Source organism: Orycteropus afer, unplaced genomic scaffold (assembly GCF_000298275.1).
Source record: "Orycteropus afer afer isolate SDZICR_OR568_19922 unplaced genomic scaffold, OryAfe1.0 scaffold00109, whole genome shotgun sequence".
NCBI classification, from domain to species: domain Eukaryota; kingdom Metazoa; phylum Chordata; class Mammalia; order Tubulidentata; family Orycteropodidae; genus Orycteropus; species Orycteropus afer.
This window is the reverse complement of record NW_006921696.1, coordinates 3,059,705-3,078,396: the sequence shown is the minus strand read 5'-3', so window position 1 is coordinate 3,078,396 and position 18,692 is coordinate 3,059,705. Positions and strand designations below refer to the sequence as shown.

Here is an 18,692-nt window from a genome sequence, read left to right as displayed (position 1 = left end):
CTTCATTCCTCTTTATGGCTGCATAATATTCCATTGTATGTATATACCATTTTGTTTATCCATGAATCCTTTGATGGACACTTGAGTTGTTTCCACAATTTTACTCTTGAGAATAATGGGGCTATTAACCTTGATGTCCATGTTTGAGGGATTTTTGTTTGATCCCTTGTTTTTAGGTCTTTTGGGTTTATGCCTAGGAGTAGAAATGCTAGGTTGTAAGGTAATTTCTAGGTTTAATTTTTTGAGGACCCGCCAACCTGTTTTCTACAGTGGCTGCATCACCCCAGTGATTTTTAAAAAATTGAACTGGGAAAAAAAAATTCTAGCCTAAAACAAAAAGACCTCATAAACTGGATAATGCTATCTCCTGTTCAAAACTCTTGAGCGGCTTCTTTTAGACTGCAATAGCTTCTTGCCATGGCATACAAGGCAGGGTGAATTCCTTTCAGCCTAATTCTCCAGTTTCACTCTCCCCTTTGCTCACTGTGCTGCAGCCACCCTGGTCCTTTTACTTCTAACATTGTGGAGGTGGAGTGTGTACACTCTTGGGATGCGTGCATCTGCTGTTATATAGGAAGAAGAAAATATTAAAACTTATGGTTTTATTCATTTATTAATCTCCTACTTTAAAATTTATACTTTTGGATGTTTTATGATGGAAGTAAAAAGTGAATATAGTAATAACCAATCCCATTGCCATCAAGTCAATTCCAACTCATAGTGACCGTATAAGACAGAATAGAACTGCCTCACAGGGTTTCCAAGGTTATCTTTCTTCTGATGAGCAGCTGAAGGGTCCTAACCATCCATCTTTTTGTTAGCAGCTCAGAGCTTTATCCACTGCATCACGAGGGCTCCTTGAATGTCATAACACATGCATAAATTTCCAAATAAATAGATATACACATGTTGAAAATGCTTGCACATTTTTTTTTCTTCATGGGATAAGTATCGTCTAAATTTGAAGGAAACTAATGTAACATACGTAGGTTTTTTCTTTCTTTCTTATTTTCTGATCTCAGGGCCTATCTGCAAATTCTTTGCCATTAAAACTCATCTCTCATACGACACCTGTTCAGAGAAATCTTCCCTGACCATCCAGCAAATGCTCCCGCCCTTTATCACTTTCTTCAGCAATTTTATTTTATTTTATTTAACCATATTTGTTAGTGTATAATTGTTTGTTTGTTTACTTATATACTGTCTGTTTCCCATGAGGGCAGAGACCGTGATTATTTATGTCCAGTCTTGGCATATTGCAACTATTAGCAAAAAATATTTTTTGATCAAATGACTGAACTTAAAGTTATATTTACTGTGATCACACTGCAGTTATTTTCCCTATCACCTCCTCATGCTGTTCTTGCTCATGTTATTGCTCATGCTGTTCTTCTGCATGAAACTGTTTACCTCTTTCTTTTGAAAACCTAAACTCTTTATTTTAATTCCAGCACCTTCCCAAACAGCTCTCTTCCTGAACCAAGAGGTGTATCTGCATCCATTTTCCACCTTCAATCTGCCCTCCCAAACCCCAGCTTGCCATCACCATTTGCAGTTGTCACATAGTTTACCTCTTAGTCATTTAGCTTATACCCATTGGCCTGCCTTCTTTCAATGGACTCTTATTCCTACTTTCTTTTTATCTCTTCATCTCACCTTTACCTTTAAAATTTTCCTGGCTCTGAGCTCATAGCCAAAAAGCCTCGAAGTCCACAACCCACAATAAATATTTTTTGCTGCTGAAACGCCAAACCCCATTTCCATCCAGCTTCTCCTGAAAGGGAGGCTCAACACAACTAATCTCTCTGAAACACTCATTCACACTGCTCTCTTGAGGCTGACCTTCTATGACACTTGTTGCTTATATCATGCCTGGTGATTTAAATTTCTTGTAGGAATTTGAACAGTTAGATTCTATATATAACAAGCCCAATCCTTATTTACTTACTCATGCATTTATTTTTTCAAGTACATTAACACCTTAACTCAAAACACTCTCTATGCCTTTGGGTGCATCAAAGGGTCTTCTTATGTTCCATCCAGAATTGGTGCTTCAGTTTTATTTATGCGTTGACACTCCAGTCAATTACCCTGGGAACTGTCAAATGTGTTTGCAGTAATGCAGACTGAAAACAAATCTCCAAATGTTAGCCAGATGTGGCATATTTTATTTCAGCAGTAAATTCAATTTATTTTTTTTCTTTCCATAACGGGCATAGTTTTGAGATCTCTTCTCTATGGCACATGTAGTTTCCTGTGCTGTGAGAACTGCAACATATGTGTCAATAAAAGCCTTCTCTCTCAAATTCCAACCCGGTAGGAATCCCCCAATCAACTGTGTCAACTGTCTGGTCCTCTGATATCCTGAAGACTGTGCAGCAAATGCTCTGGAACGGGATTATTAATAGTAATTTCTAGTTGCCCCATGGAGACCATTCTCCTCATTACTTAACTCAACTGTTTTTTTCCATCCTATTTCTAAAATACTTATTTTAGAACGGAATTTTCTTTTCTTTTCATTTTTTTTTTAAAGTAAACCGTCCATTTATACTGGCTTCTATAAAGCAATTTAACTAGAAGTGATATTTTATAATAATATTTTACCTTGATTATACAAGAAATACATATTGGAGAAAGTTTAGAATTTTTCCTCCTATTAACCAGAGCTAACTATCTTAACATTTTGCATATTTTCTTTTGAAATTATTTAGGCAATCCCCCAAACAGATATTCTATAACCTGAAATGTGATATTTAACCTAAATATAATTTCATGTCATTAAATATTTCTCATAAATATGATTTTTCATGTGTCCTAATATTCTTTCATATGGATGTATAATAATTTCATTTTTTTTCTATTTTTAGACATTTAGGTTTTTTATAAAACAAATCACTCCATAATATGTCTTTTGTGTGTGTGTGCCTTAAGTTTTGTACACATTTCAGATTATTTAGTTAGGACAGATTCCTAGAAGTGGATAAGAGTCTATCTGCTTTAACTGGGTTAAATGATATAAATATTTTTAAGACTCTTGACCTTAGTTGCTAAATTGCTTTTCAGCAATGGTGAAATAATTCACACTCCAAGTAGAAATGTGTGAAGGTCTAAACTCGCTTGTGTTAGCTAGCACTGATTATTATACTTTTTAAAATGGATGAAAAAAAAGGCAACTTACTATTTTAATTTCAATTTCTATATGCTTGAATACTTGTCCTTGACTGGCTTTCCCATGCATTATTTGCTCGTTTTGGTGCATTGACTATTGATTTGCAAGAACTTATAACATCTTAAGGATATTAACTCTTGTCTATTGTACTTGTTACAAATATTTTCATTTGAAATTATTAATCTATGACAGGTTTTGATTTTTATAAACTTCATATTTTTTATGTAGTCAAATCTATCAATTCTCTACTCTTGGGTGTTATTTACTGGCTTAGTTAAATTAAAAAAAATTCAGAGGATAATGTAACAAACACCCACGTGGTGCCATATTAACAAAGGCTAATATTTTGCTTCTGATTTAAAAAATAAAATTATACATGAAAGTGAGATCTCATTAATTCCCTTGCCAAGTGACATTTCTCTTCCTTTTTTCTCATTTCCTTCTCATCTACAAGCAACACCATAGTAAATTTGGTGTGTGTGGTGGTTAAGTCTGTGTGTCAACTTGGCTAGGCCTGGTTGAGTGGCTGGGAAGCTGGATGTAATATTCCCCGTGATGAGACTGGTAATCAACTCCATGACGGAATCTACTGGGAGCAGCTGAGGAGCTGCCTTAGGGAGTGGTCTGTTTCCTGTATATACACAGAAGCCTTGGGAGATGGTCTCTAGCTTATGGCACACTTGAACCCTGCATGTAGCCGTGTTGTTGTTCAGCAGCCTGCCATGCTCTGTTGACCTTGGGATTTCCAATGGACTTGAATTGATGGCCTGCCACGTGTTTTGGTAACATCGGGACTATGCCTTTTTGCTTGTCAACCTTGGGCTTGTCAGCCTCAGCACTCAGCTGTCTGAGTGAAGAAAAGCCTCTAGCTTCAGTGGGCCAGGAGCAGAAGGCAGAGCTGAAGCCCAAGGTCAAGGGGCTTTCACACAGCCCTTAGGGCCTGGCTCTTTAAACTTGGACTTCTAGACTCCCAATCTGTAGGATAATAAAATCCTATTTGTTAAGGCCATCCCATTTGTGGTATTTTTGTTAGAGCAGCACTAGGTAACCAGAACAGTGTGATTCTAAACTATGGTTTTTATATTTTTATCATGAGCATAAAAAACCAAAAAAAAAAAGCCAAACTCATTGTTGTCAAGTCAATCCTGATTCTTGGCTACCCCAAGTGTTATGGAGTAGGACTACTGCTCCATTGCTTGTGTAGCATCACAAGACCACAACAGAATTCTCCATTCCGTATTTGTGGTAATGAGTGTTTTCTGCTGTGAGTTTGGCATATCTTTCCATGAATTCAGGATTTTTTTTTTTTTTTTTTACTGTGATTTGGGTAAAAATTTACAGAGCAAATTCACTTTCCATACTGCAGTTCATACACATGTTGTCTCATGACATTGACTACAATGCAAAAGCTCTCCTCCCACTTCCTCCCAATAGTTACCTCTTCCCTGTGTCCATCCCTCCATGCACTCCTGCCCCCCGAGCTGTCTCCCTGTGCATAAACAGCCCTTCTTTCGTTCATGATTGTTCTCTTAAAGGAGTGTATCTACCACAGGTAAATGTTCAACTCCTATGCCTGTGTTTTGTTTGGCTGGAAGTCACAGGTGTAGGTTCAATTCCAGACCTGAAGAGCAGCTAGGGGCCATAGTCTCAGTGGTTCCACCAGGCTCTATCAGACCAGCAAACCTGCCCCCCCCTTTTTTTTTCCAAATGATTTTGAGTTTTGTTCCACATTGTTCTCCCTCTCTACCCAGGATCTCCTACATAGATCCCCTTTCGAGTATTTGACAGTGGTAGCTGCGCACCATCTAGTTCTTCTGGTCTCATAGTCATATAGGCTACAAATCGCATGGTGTACCAGTCACTAGGACTAATTCTTTTCATGAATCTTTGGTTTTCTTCATTCCTTTTTGCTCTGGATGAGGAGAGCCCCATCGTTTCATCTAGATGGCTGCTTGCAAGCTTTTAAGATCCCAGTCACTACTCACCAGAGTAGGAGGTGGAACAATGTTTTGTGCAGTATGTTATGCCAATTGAGGTTGATGTCCCTTGTGGCTATGGGGACTGGTTCAACTACTCGGTCCCTCTGGGTAGCTGGCTGTGACTAAGAAGTGACTACAAACTTGTCCCTTGTGAGCTCTACTATACACCTGGGAATTTAGATCATACAAATACACTTATAGGACCATTGTCTGCCAACCCTTTCAATGGTCTTGGGTATCCTCCCTGCTACATAGACATACCTAATAGTTCAGCCTTTCCACCCATCTATCCACCCTTATACCCATGTTTGCCTTCACTGACAACGCATTACTGTATGTGCAAAAGGATTCATCTTTGTTTTCTGCACCTCCCATGTACCTCTCTATGTCTTCAATTTTTTTTAAAAGGCTGTTTATTGATATTAAAATTTTTTCTTCATTAGGAGTTTTACATTTTTTCCTCTATATTTACTCCTAGGTCCCTTATAATTTTTGTTGCTTTTATAAATGGCATCTTTTAAATTGTATTTTCTAACTGCTTATTACTGATGTGTGGGTTTATTATTGATTTTATATCTAGCAACTTCATGGATTTTATTTGTAATTTAAAAGTGAGTTTAATTCTTATAAATTTTCTATATAAATAACCCAAACCAAAACTACCACCATCAAGTTGATTCCAACTCATAGTGATCCTTTAGGACAGAGTAGAACTGCTCATAAGGTTTCCAAGGCTGTAAATCATTAGAGAAGCCTATTGCTTCATCTTTTTCCTGCAGAGTGGCTGGTGGATTTAAACTGCCAACCTTTTGGTTAATAGCCAAATACTTCTCTCTCAATCCTTATATAGTCACTTTTCCTATCTTTCTGCATTGGGTAGAACTTCCAGTATAATGTTAAATGGTGAAGTGCTGCAAGCATCCTTGTCTTTCTAGCTTTAGCAAATATCTTCACATATTATCTATATATGTGAAGTTAGCTCTAGGGTTTTGATAGTGTGGTACAGTAAATTACTTGGAATGGCTCTTCCAGTCATGAGCTTTATGACTCCTATCAGATGATTGGGTGGAACTATGCAAACGTTAGGTGCTTTGTGGCCTACCAAGGGGATTGCATAGCTTGTTAGTAATGTAAATAAGGTACAAGACACCCTTGTGGGGGTTGGACCATGGAAATAAGTTGTATGGAACCCTAACATGGGGATTGGTCAGTTTTGTCATTCTTCTAGGCTTAAATGGAGCCCTCCCAGAGGCAGAAGGGGAAGATCTCACTGCTATCAAAACAAAGTGCAGCCAGGAATAGAGTGCATTGTTGGACCCAAGATCCCTGTGCTGGATCTCCTTGGCCAAGAGATGGTGGCAACAGAGGCAGCAGAACCTAGATACCAGCATGAGACAGCGCAGTGGTGGGCTTGCTGGCCCATGGAGAGAGAAAGCTGAGTGCCTCATTCCAGGAGGCTTGCTGGAGGAGTGGAGTGAACTAATCAGCAGAGCTAAAAGAGCTTGTAACATTTGCCCAAGCAGGACAGAGACCAGGCTGAGAGGCCAAGGGCCAAAGAGAGGCGTGCCTATGGGCACGGCAGAGAGGAGGGTGTCCTGACTGAAAACTGTCCTGATGGAAAATTATGTCCTGAGTGCTCCTGATCTGAAGTGTAACCTGCTGCTTGCCTAATAAAGCCCATAATCATGAGTATTGTCTGTGAATTCTGTGTGGCCATTGCAACACATTATCGAACCCAGAAGAGAAATAGAGAGTGCTGTGGGAGGGATAGTTGGTGTCAGAATTGGTAAAGAGGTTGGAGGGTGGTGGCATGTCTGACTTCTGCCTCATAGTAATCAGCCTTGGGCTGTTCCTGTTGATCCTTCTCTCTTCCCTTTAGTGAAACTGTTTGAGGAGGTCAGAGGAGGATGTTGCCTCTGTGACCGTTTTGCAGATAGATGATTTTTTTTCTTTAAAGGATTTAACTTTTTAAATATAAGTTAAACAATTATATATACACATTAACCAATTATATATACATATTAGTATCAGTTTGTGGACTACATAGTCTGCTTTGATTATCTCTGTTAATTTTTGCCATAAAATAGAATAACTCAGCACTTACGATTTTTATAATATGTTTTAATATTTAAAGAAGTCCTTTCATCTTTTATCTTTTCTCTCAATATTTTTAACTAGTCCTACCTGTTTATCCTTCAGATTAAATTTTACTGTCATTACATAAAGTATCAAAAATCATCCTGCTAGGATTTGAATTGGGATCCATTCACCTAACTTGTTAATTAACTTAGAAAATATTAACACCTTTGTAATGCTCATTATTTCTAATCAAGAACCTCAAATGTTGGTATGTTTATTTAAGTCTTATTTTACTTCTCTGCTTTGCTGGCTATGTGCCTTTGAGGAAATTAATTAATCTCTTTTACTTAGTCTGCTCATCTGCAAAATGGGAATAATAAAAGTATAGCATTGTTGTTAGGCTTCAGTAAAGTAATTGATATTAAGTGCACAGCACAGTGATTGGCACATTTTAAATGTCTGGTAAGAGTTAACGATTATTATTATTATTGGTATCAATTCTAATAGTTTTCTTTGAGTCCCATATTACCTGAAAGTGATGATAATTTTATCTCCTTTTAAATAGTATACCTCTTACTTCTATCTCATGTTCTGTATTCATTTTTTTTTTTTTTTTACCTACTTTGTGCCAAGCCTGCTCTTTAGATATCCATGATTTTGCATTCTGCAATAAATAAGACATAAAAGGTCCCTGCTCTTGTGGAGCATATATTCTCATATTGGCCAATGCTTTCTAACAATACTAAATAACAAAGGTTATAGTCAGCATTTTGGTTTCATTTCTGTATTTAACAAAAATCTCCAGTAGTTTACTATTAAGTAAGTAATCTTTTGTTATAAGACAAATATTTCTTTATTGTGCTAAGAAAACATCTTTACATTTCTAATCACAGCTTTTTAAAAAAGTTAATAGGTGCTCATTCATGTTCCTCAGTCACCAAATATTACTGAGTACCTACTGCCTAAGGCATTTGACTGCTAACCAGAAAGCTGGAGATTCAAATCCACCAGCCACCCCTTGGAAAGATTAGGCAATCTATTTCCATAGAGATGCTGCCTTGGAAACCCAAGGAGGGGTCATTATGAGTCAAATCAACTCAACAGCAGTGAGGTTTTTTATATATATATATATTTTTTATCATATGCTAGGTGTGTGCTGGCACTGCCAAAATAGTGCAAAAAAAAAAAAAAAAAAATCAGTCTTAGAAGAAAATACAACCAGAATATTCCTTAAAAGTGAGGATGCTGAGACTTCAACTCACTTGCTTTGGATACATCATCTGGAAGGACCAAATACTAGAGAAGGATATTTTGTTTGGTAAAGCAGAGGGCCAGAGAACATGAAGGAAACCCTTATTGAGATCAATTGACCCAATAGGCACAACCATGACTCAAACATACCAACGATCATGAAGATGGGCACAGGACAGGACAACATTTCATTCTGTTACAGTGAGGTCACCATGAGTTGGAGCCAACTTGATGGCAACTAACAACAAAGAACATGTGTTGGGTGCTGGGAGTACAATAGCATGCATATGCTCTCATGGAAAACTAACATATTTAGGGAGATGAATATTAATAGAAAATTTATACATAATGTGTGATTTTTGAAAATGGCTATTGAATTTTATCAAATGTCATTTTAGCATTTAGAGATAATAGTTTTTCTTATTTGAAGTATTGAACTGTTGCATTGTATTAACACTAAACTTTTCTTATATTTTTGCAACAAAAATATTACACCATTTTACTTAAAGATTTTCATATCTCTCCTCTACTTCTGTGTGAGATGTTGTTGTTGTTGTTATGTGCCATCAAGTGGGACCCGACTCATAGCAACCCCTCCTTGGGTTTCCGAGGAAGTATCACTACGGAAGTAGATTGCCCCATCTTCCTTCCGAGGAGTGGCAGAATTCTGGTTAGCAGTCAAGTGCCTTTAGCCACTGTACTATCATTTTCAAGTGATAATAGGACTGAATTTTATACTGAAAATTCATGTTTGGAATTTGGAGAATCTTTTGTGATAATGTTGGTCTGATCAAATTAGAAAAGTACAACTTGAGAGATTATCACTCAAGTTCATCTTTCTATCTCTACTCTGAACTGTTCTTAATCACCCAAGACAGACTTTTATTCATGTTAGTTCTGCAGAAAAAGAGAGAAGAAGAATATTACTTAATATTGATAGAGAGATGATCACAATGTTCTGGCCACTGTTCTGAGGGCTCTGTGTGTATAGTAACCTATGCAATCCTCTAAATAGCTCTATGAAGTAGGTACCATTATTACCTTTGTTTTATAAAAAAAGAAGTAGAGGCACAGAGTGAAAGGCTACAGAGTTGGTAAGTGGCAGAGTGAGACTTTAAGCCAAGGTGATATGGCTTCAGAGTTGACATGCTTGACTACTATGGTTGGTGTAGTATAAGTCAAGATAGGTGAGATTATGTTACCATAACTACACCAAACCAAAACATCAATGGCTTAACATGAAAGAAGACTGTTTCCTTCTCATGCAAAGTGTGTGGTGGCCCTGGGTGGCTCCCCAGGACAGCAGTCCTTCATGTGATGGCTCAGAATTCCAAGCTGCTTCCATCTTATGGACAACTCAGTATCAATATCTGCTTCTAAAATCACCATGATAGGAGAAGACAGTGGGCACGGAGAATTACACACTAGCCTTTAAAAGTTTTCACCTGGAAGTCACATTCCATTGGCTAAAGCAGGTCACATGGTCGTGCCTTACTTCAAGAGGCAGATAAATGTGATTCTCATATGTAATCAGAGGAGAGAAGAACCAGATGTGTCAGTGACAGTCCCATGTCACCATGGTATATACCCTGGGCCTAGCTCTGCCACTGACTAGCTATATGACCTTCAACAGGGACCTTTGCTTTACTTTTAACATCTGGAAATTGTCAGAATGTATTTATTTACTCAGTTGTTACACATTATTTATTGAGAGCCTACCATGTGCCAGGCATTGTGTGGACACTGGCAATACAATGATAAACATGGCATAATCTGCTCTCCAGCAGTTTATTATTTGAGAGTGATATCTTAATGATGATTTTCAGTTCTAAAATTGCAAGATTCTATTAAAAAAACAACCACAACAACAAAGCCTCCAAAGTATTATAGTCTAGAGACTCAAGCATTTCCTCAGGAGTTTCTTTCTTCTTCCTTGAGTATCTCAATCCATTTGGCTGCAGTGTAATCCCACTGCAGCACTGCAGTCTGTAAATGCACACAAATCTATCACTTTCAAGTCTCACACACACACACACATTTTTTTTTTACCATCCTCACAGCAATTTTAGATTTCATATGGGGAGTACTTCATAAAAAAATAGAAGAAAACCAATTTGAGAAATATTCAGGAAGATAAATAAGTTTGCCACATAATGTACATTCCAGATATCAAAGTTTTTCCCCCTTATTTGGGAATAAACCAAATTATAAAACTTTAAAACATTTAAAAAACGTGATTATCCCCTAGAGGAATATTCGTTGGTGTAAAATAGAAGGAATATGAATACGCATACTTGTGAGCGTTCACGTTGGCTTGCCAAAGTTTTTTTTAAATTTTATTTTTATCTCTTAGGACTTGAGGTAGCTTGCCAAGTTTTAATTTACTAGTTGCCTCTAGTTAAAATACAGTCCACAATGAAATATTTATAAGAATTTGAGTCATTGTCTTTAAACATGATGTAACAGTTTACTATTTGAATGAAATATGCAAAGAATTGCATTTTACTTTACAATGCAATTGTGGAGTTTCCTTTATTTTTAATACTGCATGTCTAGTTCTTAAACTAAAGCCAAAAAATAGTGATGCAATAGTTGGATGCATCTTCAGCCTAGTAGACCATTATAAATAAACTCCGGACTCATCACACCCATTGCTCATCCTCTTACAATCCTTCAGCACTTAAGAGGCATTGATTTAGTTGCACAATACCGTATTTTTTATTTTTTTAAAATTAATTTGCTACTTGTTTGTACTTTGAATTTACTCAACATTGGGATGTTTGTTCCTTTTCTCAATAGTAAAATCAAGAACAGAAACCTCTCAGAACATCTGAGATTTGCTCTATCAGCATCAATACTTATTGGACTTCTTGAAAGTAAAATAAGAATAATCAGCATCTTGGAGAATCTGAAAAGCTTAAAGAGAAGCTGATAATATTTATTAAGGAGAGATCAAAAATAAGCTTTCTCTATTTTCATGATATGGGGCGTGGGTAGCAATGGTTCAGTGGTAGAACCCTTGCCATTGTTCCTGGCTAACACACCTCAGGTGCAGCCACCACCTGTCCTTCAGTGGAGGCAGCATATTGCTGTGCTGCTGATCTGATTTCAGTGGAGTTTCCAGACTAAGATGGAGGAGGAAGAAAGGCCCAGGAATCACTTCCAAAAATCAGTCACTGAAAACTCTATGGGTTACAACTGATCATGAAGATGACTCAGGACCACATACTGTTTCATCATTCCATTGCACACAGGTTTGGCATGACTTGGTGGGGAAATCAACAGCAGCTAACAACATTCTCTTTATACACATTCTCCCTGAGTGATCCAATTCACGGCTACAACATCAAGCACTAGCTATGACACTCAAATTCATATCTCCAGTCAGCCTTTTTCTGAGGTCCGAACTGGTACTTCAGCCACCATTATTACCTGGTTATCCATACAAACAGTTCGGATTCAAAGTATGCAAACCAGAGTGTTTCATCCAACTATTGCATCATCACTTACCTTCATTCAGGATGGGGCCATCAACCATTTGCCAAATGCTACACCTTGGAGTTCTCCTTGATTATGACATTTTCCTTAGCAGGTACCAAGTCCTGCTGATTCTACTTCCTTAGCAATTTTCCAGCCCTTCCTCCTCCTACAACTTCCTTGCTACGACTTTAGCTCAGGTCTTCATTTCCTACCTACAGTACTAGCCTACTAAATAGCTTTCTTGTCTTCTTCCAGGCTTCTTCTAATCACCCCTGCCGTACCTAGGCCTGTGACTTTTCTCATACACAATCTGTGTTGGTGCCCTCCATTGCCGGCTTTACTCTATAAAGCTAGTGGGTGCAGTTCCACATTCAGGTTCTTCCCCAGTATTATGGATTGAGTTGTGTTCCCACCTAAATATGTGTTAAAATCCTAATCCTTGTACCTGCCCCTGTTTGGAAATAGGGTTTTTCTTTTGTTATATTAATGATGTCAGACCAGTGTAGGGTGGATTCCAAACCTACTCACTTCTAAGTTATAAAGAGACTAGAACAGACACAGAGAACAGGGGAAAAATGCCATATGAAGACAGATACTTATGGCAGGCATATTTATAAGTCCAGAAACTCCAATTATTGGTGGCTACTAGAAAATGAAATAAACAAAGAAGGACCTCCTCCTATAGCCACGCCTTGCATATGGTTCTAGTCTCCTGAACCATGAGAAAATAAATTTCTGTTCTTTAAAGTCATCTGTTTATGATATATGTGTATGTTTGTGTGTGTATGAGCTCTGGTGCTTAAGGCATTTGACTGCTAACCAGAAGGCTGGTGGTTCAAACCCACCAGTCACTCCTCAAGGAAGGCTGGGAAATCTACTTCCATAGAGATACTGCCTCAGAAACCCAAGGAGGGGTTGCTATGAGTTGTGTTGACTTGATGGCAGTGAGTTTATATATATGTGTGTGTTTATATGTTGTTATGACAGGACTAGGTAACTAGGAGACCCAGCTCAATTGCCTGCTCAGGAGGTCTCAGTCAATGGTGCCCTGAGAGTGATGCCCCTGTTCTAACACTCCTGAAATCCTCTGTGTCTTAAATAACCTTGCCGGCCTTAACAGAGCTCGCTGTTACCCTGACAATGCTCTTTTATCTTGTCTATTTTATCTTCATTTTTTTCCCCTATGGTGATTGCAGAGGAGAAGGAGAAGGAAGAAGTATGGAGGAAAGAAATGAACCTGGATCCAGATTCTGTGCTACTCTTTTGCTTTCAATCCTAGAGTCCACAATCTTCTTTTTGTCAAATGTCTTCTATTCTATACATGTATATTGATTTGGTGTGGGCTGTATTATGCCAGTCTGTGAATCTCAGAGGACAGTAACTTGTCTACCAATATCACACTGTCCTGAATCTACTATAATACCATTTGAAAATCATTATTTAATAAACACTTTCTGATAATGAGAAAAGAAAGTAAAGAAGGACAAAATCAAACAAGTTAGAAAATGGCAAACTGTTTCAAATTAATCTTGAATCTTAGTTTGAAATAACACATCCAGGAAAAAAGCCCACCAATCGTCTGTCAGTTCATCGTGCTGTACTGGCTTTCATGTTGCTATGCTGCTGGAAGCTATGCTACCAGTAGTTCAAATACCAGCTGGGTCACCCACAGCAGACAGTTTCTAACAGAGCTTCCAGACTAAGAGAGACTAAGAAGAAAGGCCTGGAGGTCTACTTCCAAAAATCAGCAATGGAAACCTTACAGGTCACAACAGACCATTGTCTGATACAGTGCTGGGAGATGAGCCGTGCAGGGTGGGAGGCACTCCAAATACCCAGTGGCCATAACAAAGGACGCAGGCATACCAATGATTGTGAAAATGGTACAGGACTGGGCATTTCGTTCCACTGTACATGGAGTCACCACGACTTGAAGTCAACTTCACAGCAACTAACAACAACAGGAAAGAAACATTTACCTTCTGATGTGGAAATGTGGACTCCATCATAGCTGTTTCAAAGCTGTGAGTACCCTCCACTTGAGTCTTCTCCCACAGAGCTCTGAGAAATTGCACAGAATGACTCTGTATGGACAGGGGCTCTGGAAACAGGCTCTAAAAGGGTAGGAATGCGGAAAACATAACATGTTATGTCTTGTTACAACAATGTTGTTTGATGGTAAGACACTATTTAGGCTTGGCTTGAAACTTAACAAGATTTCATGTAAATGAAAGACCAAAGAAATGCATCTTGAAAATCAAACATATTATACCATTCAGGCTTTATTTTTCAATAGAAAATGAAAATTATTTAACAAAATTTTCAAGACAGTTATATTAATTTCTATAAATATGTCTAATCTTTGCCATATAGTATCTACCAAGATGAATTCCCAAGAATGTTACTTAATTGGAAAATTATTTATATAAATATTCATATCTATTGCATCAAAGATCTGGAAATGAAGATATAAAATTAAGACTAGGGCACAAAAATATCACCTACTAATACAGAATAAGTCATGCAAAATAGAAATTAAATAACTAAGATTTCATTATGCAATTATTCAAATATAAATGGTGTGGGGGAGACAAAAACATTTTAATTCTAAAATGTATGCTGTTGTTGTTGGTATTTGCCGTCGAGTCGGCCCCGACTCATAGCGACCCCTCCTTGGGTTTCCAAGGCAGTATGACTACGGAAGTAGAATTGCCCAATCTGCCTTCCAAGGAGTGGCTGGTGGGTTTGAACCTCCAGCCTTCTGGTTAGCAGTTAAGTGCCTTAGGCACTATGCTACCAGAGCTCCTAAAATGTATAATGAGTGACTATTCTTAGAGTTTAAGATAATTTCTCCAAATATTGGACCATAACATTGTTAATGCAAAGAAAATCACATTTATACCTCCTTCACTGAAGTCCATGAAAATCAATTTTACAAAAGAAGATTTACTCTTTTGTTTCTATGTTTACTAATCAATGGTGTGTTTAAAGAGAGAGATCTTTCAATTCAAAGGAAAAGATTTATAAAAATATGTAGAACATCTATAAAAGGATATATATATCTATAATCATTTATGAATGAGGCATGATAAAATAACAAGTTTGGCTTGTAATATCACCTTTAATGTGTCAATGATTAATTTACAAAACTCCAGGTGGTTTGTGTGTGCAAAACTTCTATTTAGTGGATAAAAATTAATAATTTATTTCCTTTTGTACTTCTTTGACCTTACACATACAAATCCAGAAAATTTCATTAAAATGCCATTTTTATCTGAAAATGAGGATCTTAAGTTCTGAGTGAATGGTGCACAGATTTAAGAAGTTTAAGAGCTGGTGACAGATTATATAGTAACCAATAATGTGAACACACCAGAGAATTTCTTGATTATCATCAGAAGTTTATACAGCACTTGATTTTCTCTTTCAAAGAAGAGCAGATCTGATTTAATGAACCATCAATTCAAAGAGGAGCAATTAGACTGGAATCTGTGAGTTTGAGGACTCCATGAACGTGTTAAGTGTATTAGGCTGACAGAGAAAAGAGTCTGACTCAGCATAAAACATTAGTACTGGGTTTGTAATCAAGTCAGAAAGATTTGATTTTATTGCCCCAAGTTAGAATTTGCCCAGAAGATTGCATATCTCAAAGTTGTGGGAAAAGAAAGAACCCATTACAGCAAAAGGAACAAAGAAGGAAATAAAAAAAGTAGCATAAACAGATGCTTTTTGGTGATTTCGCTTAAAGAATAAAAAAAGAACCAAAATAAGTCAATAAAATAAGACTAAAGGGGGAAAAAATCCAGTTCTCTTGGTTTGTTTTCAGAAAACTGACAACTGTTAAGAACAAAGCAAGAGATAAAACCGAATACAAAGTGACTGTTGGAAACTATTTGAAAAATATGAATAAAGTACAAGAAAAATAAGATCACTATTTCAAGCAAAGGAAGGAAAATCAATGCTGTTCTTTATAAGCACATATAATTTGATTCGCATCAAAATGTGAGTTGTTCTCTAATAGATGCTATTCAATGCTTTTAAGATGATTTAGTGTAGGAAAAATGGTATCCTAAGGCAGATTTAAGGAGTCTGGTGGCTTAGTGGGTAAGACATTTGGCTGTTAACCAGAAGGTCAGAAGTTCAAATCCACCAGCTGCTCCTCAGGAAGAAGATGAGGCAAACTACTGTAAAAGTTTACAGCCTTGGAAGCCCAAAGGGGGTCACTATAAATTGGAATCCACTTGATGGCAGTGGGTTCGGTTTTGGTCTTAAGGCATATGTATCCTGTCTCTTTCTTTAATTACTATAATTCGACTTTATGATTACATATTCAGTGTAAAAATATTTTTTTCTTAATAAACCTGGCTTTACTTTGTAAAGAAATATGACTATTTTACCAATGACTTTTGTAGAGAATGTTAGAGATGTTGTTCATAGAAGTAAATAAACTACCTTATCTTTTGCCTTAATTTTCAATGATATCATAATATTTGCATTCCGTTTCTTCCATCTCTGCTCTAGTGGCTCCTGCCTGCATTGCCTTCCTTTTATTTATTTATTGTTTGTTGATTTTGTCTTTGTTGTTAATTAGTAATTGAGGGGACCCCATGTGTTGCAGGGTAGAACTGCTCCATCGTGTTTTCTTGGCTGTAAGCTTTATGGAAGCAGATTATCAGACCTATTTCTTTCATGGTGCTGCTGGGTGGGTTTGAACCACCAATCTTTTCATTATCAGTTGAGGGCAAGCCATTTATGCCACCTAAGAACCTTCCCCTCCTTTTATATTTTAACACCTATGCAATGATGAAAAGACGACTGAATGAGAAGTCAGATGATCTGAGGTCTGCCCTTTATTTTCTGTCTGTAAAAGTGATGTCCAAGATACCTTCTATTACTAACATTTTCTAATCTATATTTAAATTTTAGCTGAAAATTTAATACATACAAGAAAGGTATTTCCAAATAAAAATCTCATTTGATGCTAACATCTTTGGATCAAATTCTTCATTGTTAGATTGAAAGTACCTCTTTATGTAATTTTGCCTACATACATTTATTGTCCTAACAATGTCAAAAAGATTATGTTCACACTAAAATTAATTGGAGATTGGAGAATTCCAGAGAAACAATGTTTATGTTTGCTCTACATAAGAAAAGTTATTCCTCCAATAAGCTATTTTGGTTTTTAACCAAAGTGTATTTTTCCTTCCATTCTTATTTCTTAAAGCTATAAATAAATGGATATTCAAGATACAGCTAGGTTTAGCCTACCGATTACTAATCCAGGATCTTTAACAAGGAAAATAGTCTAAAATGTACATTTATGTTAAAAAATTATTAATGAAACGTGTTTGCATTGTTATTATCTAAATATCAACTCTGGCCAAAGAATTAATAAATCAGTGAAGAATGATTATAAACTCACACCCTACCAGTTCATTAACAAGCCATGATGCACTTGAATTGCACACACCTGCTGAAATAGAAACATGATCTGGATCCATGGCTGAGGTTCTTGGCTGATGAGAATAAAACTGGATTTACTGTACAGGCAGTAATGACCCTTCAGGGAGCAGGTGAAGAACAACTTGGCTACACAACTGCTTATAGTATCTAGAAACAAATACACACAACATTAAACTTTAGATTATTTCCAGAGTTATAGTTCATACTTCAACAAATTATGGATAACACTGAAAAGAATGGAAATTCCAGAACACTTAATTGTGTTCATGAGCAACCTGTACACAGACAAAGAGGCAATCATTCAAATAGAACAAGGGGATATTGAATGATTTAAAATCAGGAAAGGTATGTGTCAGGGTTGCATCCTGTCACCATATTTATTCAATCTTTATGCTGAGCAAATAATCAGAGAAGCAGAACTGTACAAAGAAGAACACGGCATCAGGATTGGAGAAAGACTCATTAAGCACCTGTGATATGCAGATGACACAACCTTGCTTGCTGAAAATGAAGATGACCTGAAGCACTCAGTAACAAAAATCAAAGACTACAGCCTTCAGTATAGATTACACCTCCACATAAAGAAAACAAAACTCCTCACAAGATCAATGAGTGACATCATGATAAACAGAGAAAACACTGAAGTTGTCAAAGATTTCCTTTTATTTAGATCCATTATCAACACCCATAGAAGCAGCAGTTAAAAAAATCAAATGACATATTGCATTGGGCAAATCTCCTGCAAAAGGCCTCTTTAAAGTATTAAAAAGCAAAGATGGCACTTTGAAGACTAAGTTGCATCTGACTCAAGCCCCATGGTATTTTCAATTACCTCATTTGCACGCAAAAGCTAGAAAATGAATAAGAAAGACCAAAGAAGAATTTGTGCCTTTGAATTATGGTGCTGGCAAAGAATATTGAATATACCATGGGCTGTGAGAAGAATGAACAAATCTGTCTTGGAAGAAATACAGCCAGAATGCTCCTTAGAAATGAGGAAGGTGATTTCCAGGTGTATAGTAGAGCTGACAAGGGACAAGGTTGTAGTCACCTCTTAGTCACAGCCAGCTACCCAGAGGGACCAAGTAGTTGAACCGGTGGGCTTGGAACCATAGTTGCAGGGGACATTGAGCTCAATTGGCATAACATACTGCAGAAAACATTGTTGCACCTCTTACATTGGCGAGTAGTGACTGGGATCTTAAAAGCTTGCAAGCAGCCATCTAGATGCAACAATGGGGCTCTCCTTGTCCAGAGCAAAGAAGAAT

General features: G+C 37.1%; 1 protein-coding gene across 1 annotated transcript in view; it reads right to left on the bottom strand.

Moving 5' to 3' along the window:
- Nucleotides 1-18,692, bottom strand: part of VEPH1 (ventricular zone expressed PH domain containing 1) — a 407,512-nt gene that overhangs the window by 72,386 nt on the left and 316,434 nt on the right. The window contains exons 9-10 of the mRNA XM_007943547.2: nucleotides 17,432-17,571; nucleotides 13,938-14,072 (exon numbers count right to left, since the gene is read on the bottom strand). Of these exons, the coding sequence (XP_007941738.1) occupies nucleotides 13,938-14,072; nucleotides 17,432-17,571 (275 nt within the window). The remainder of the gene's footprint in view (nucleotides 1-13,937; nucleotides 14,073-17,431; nucleotides 17,572-18,692) is intronic.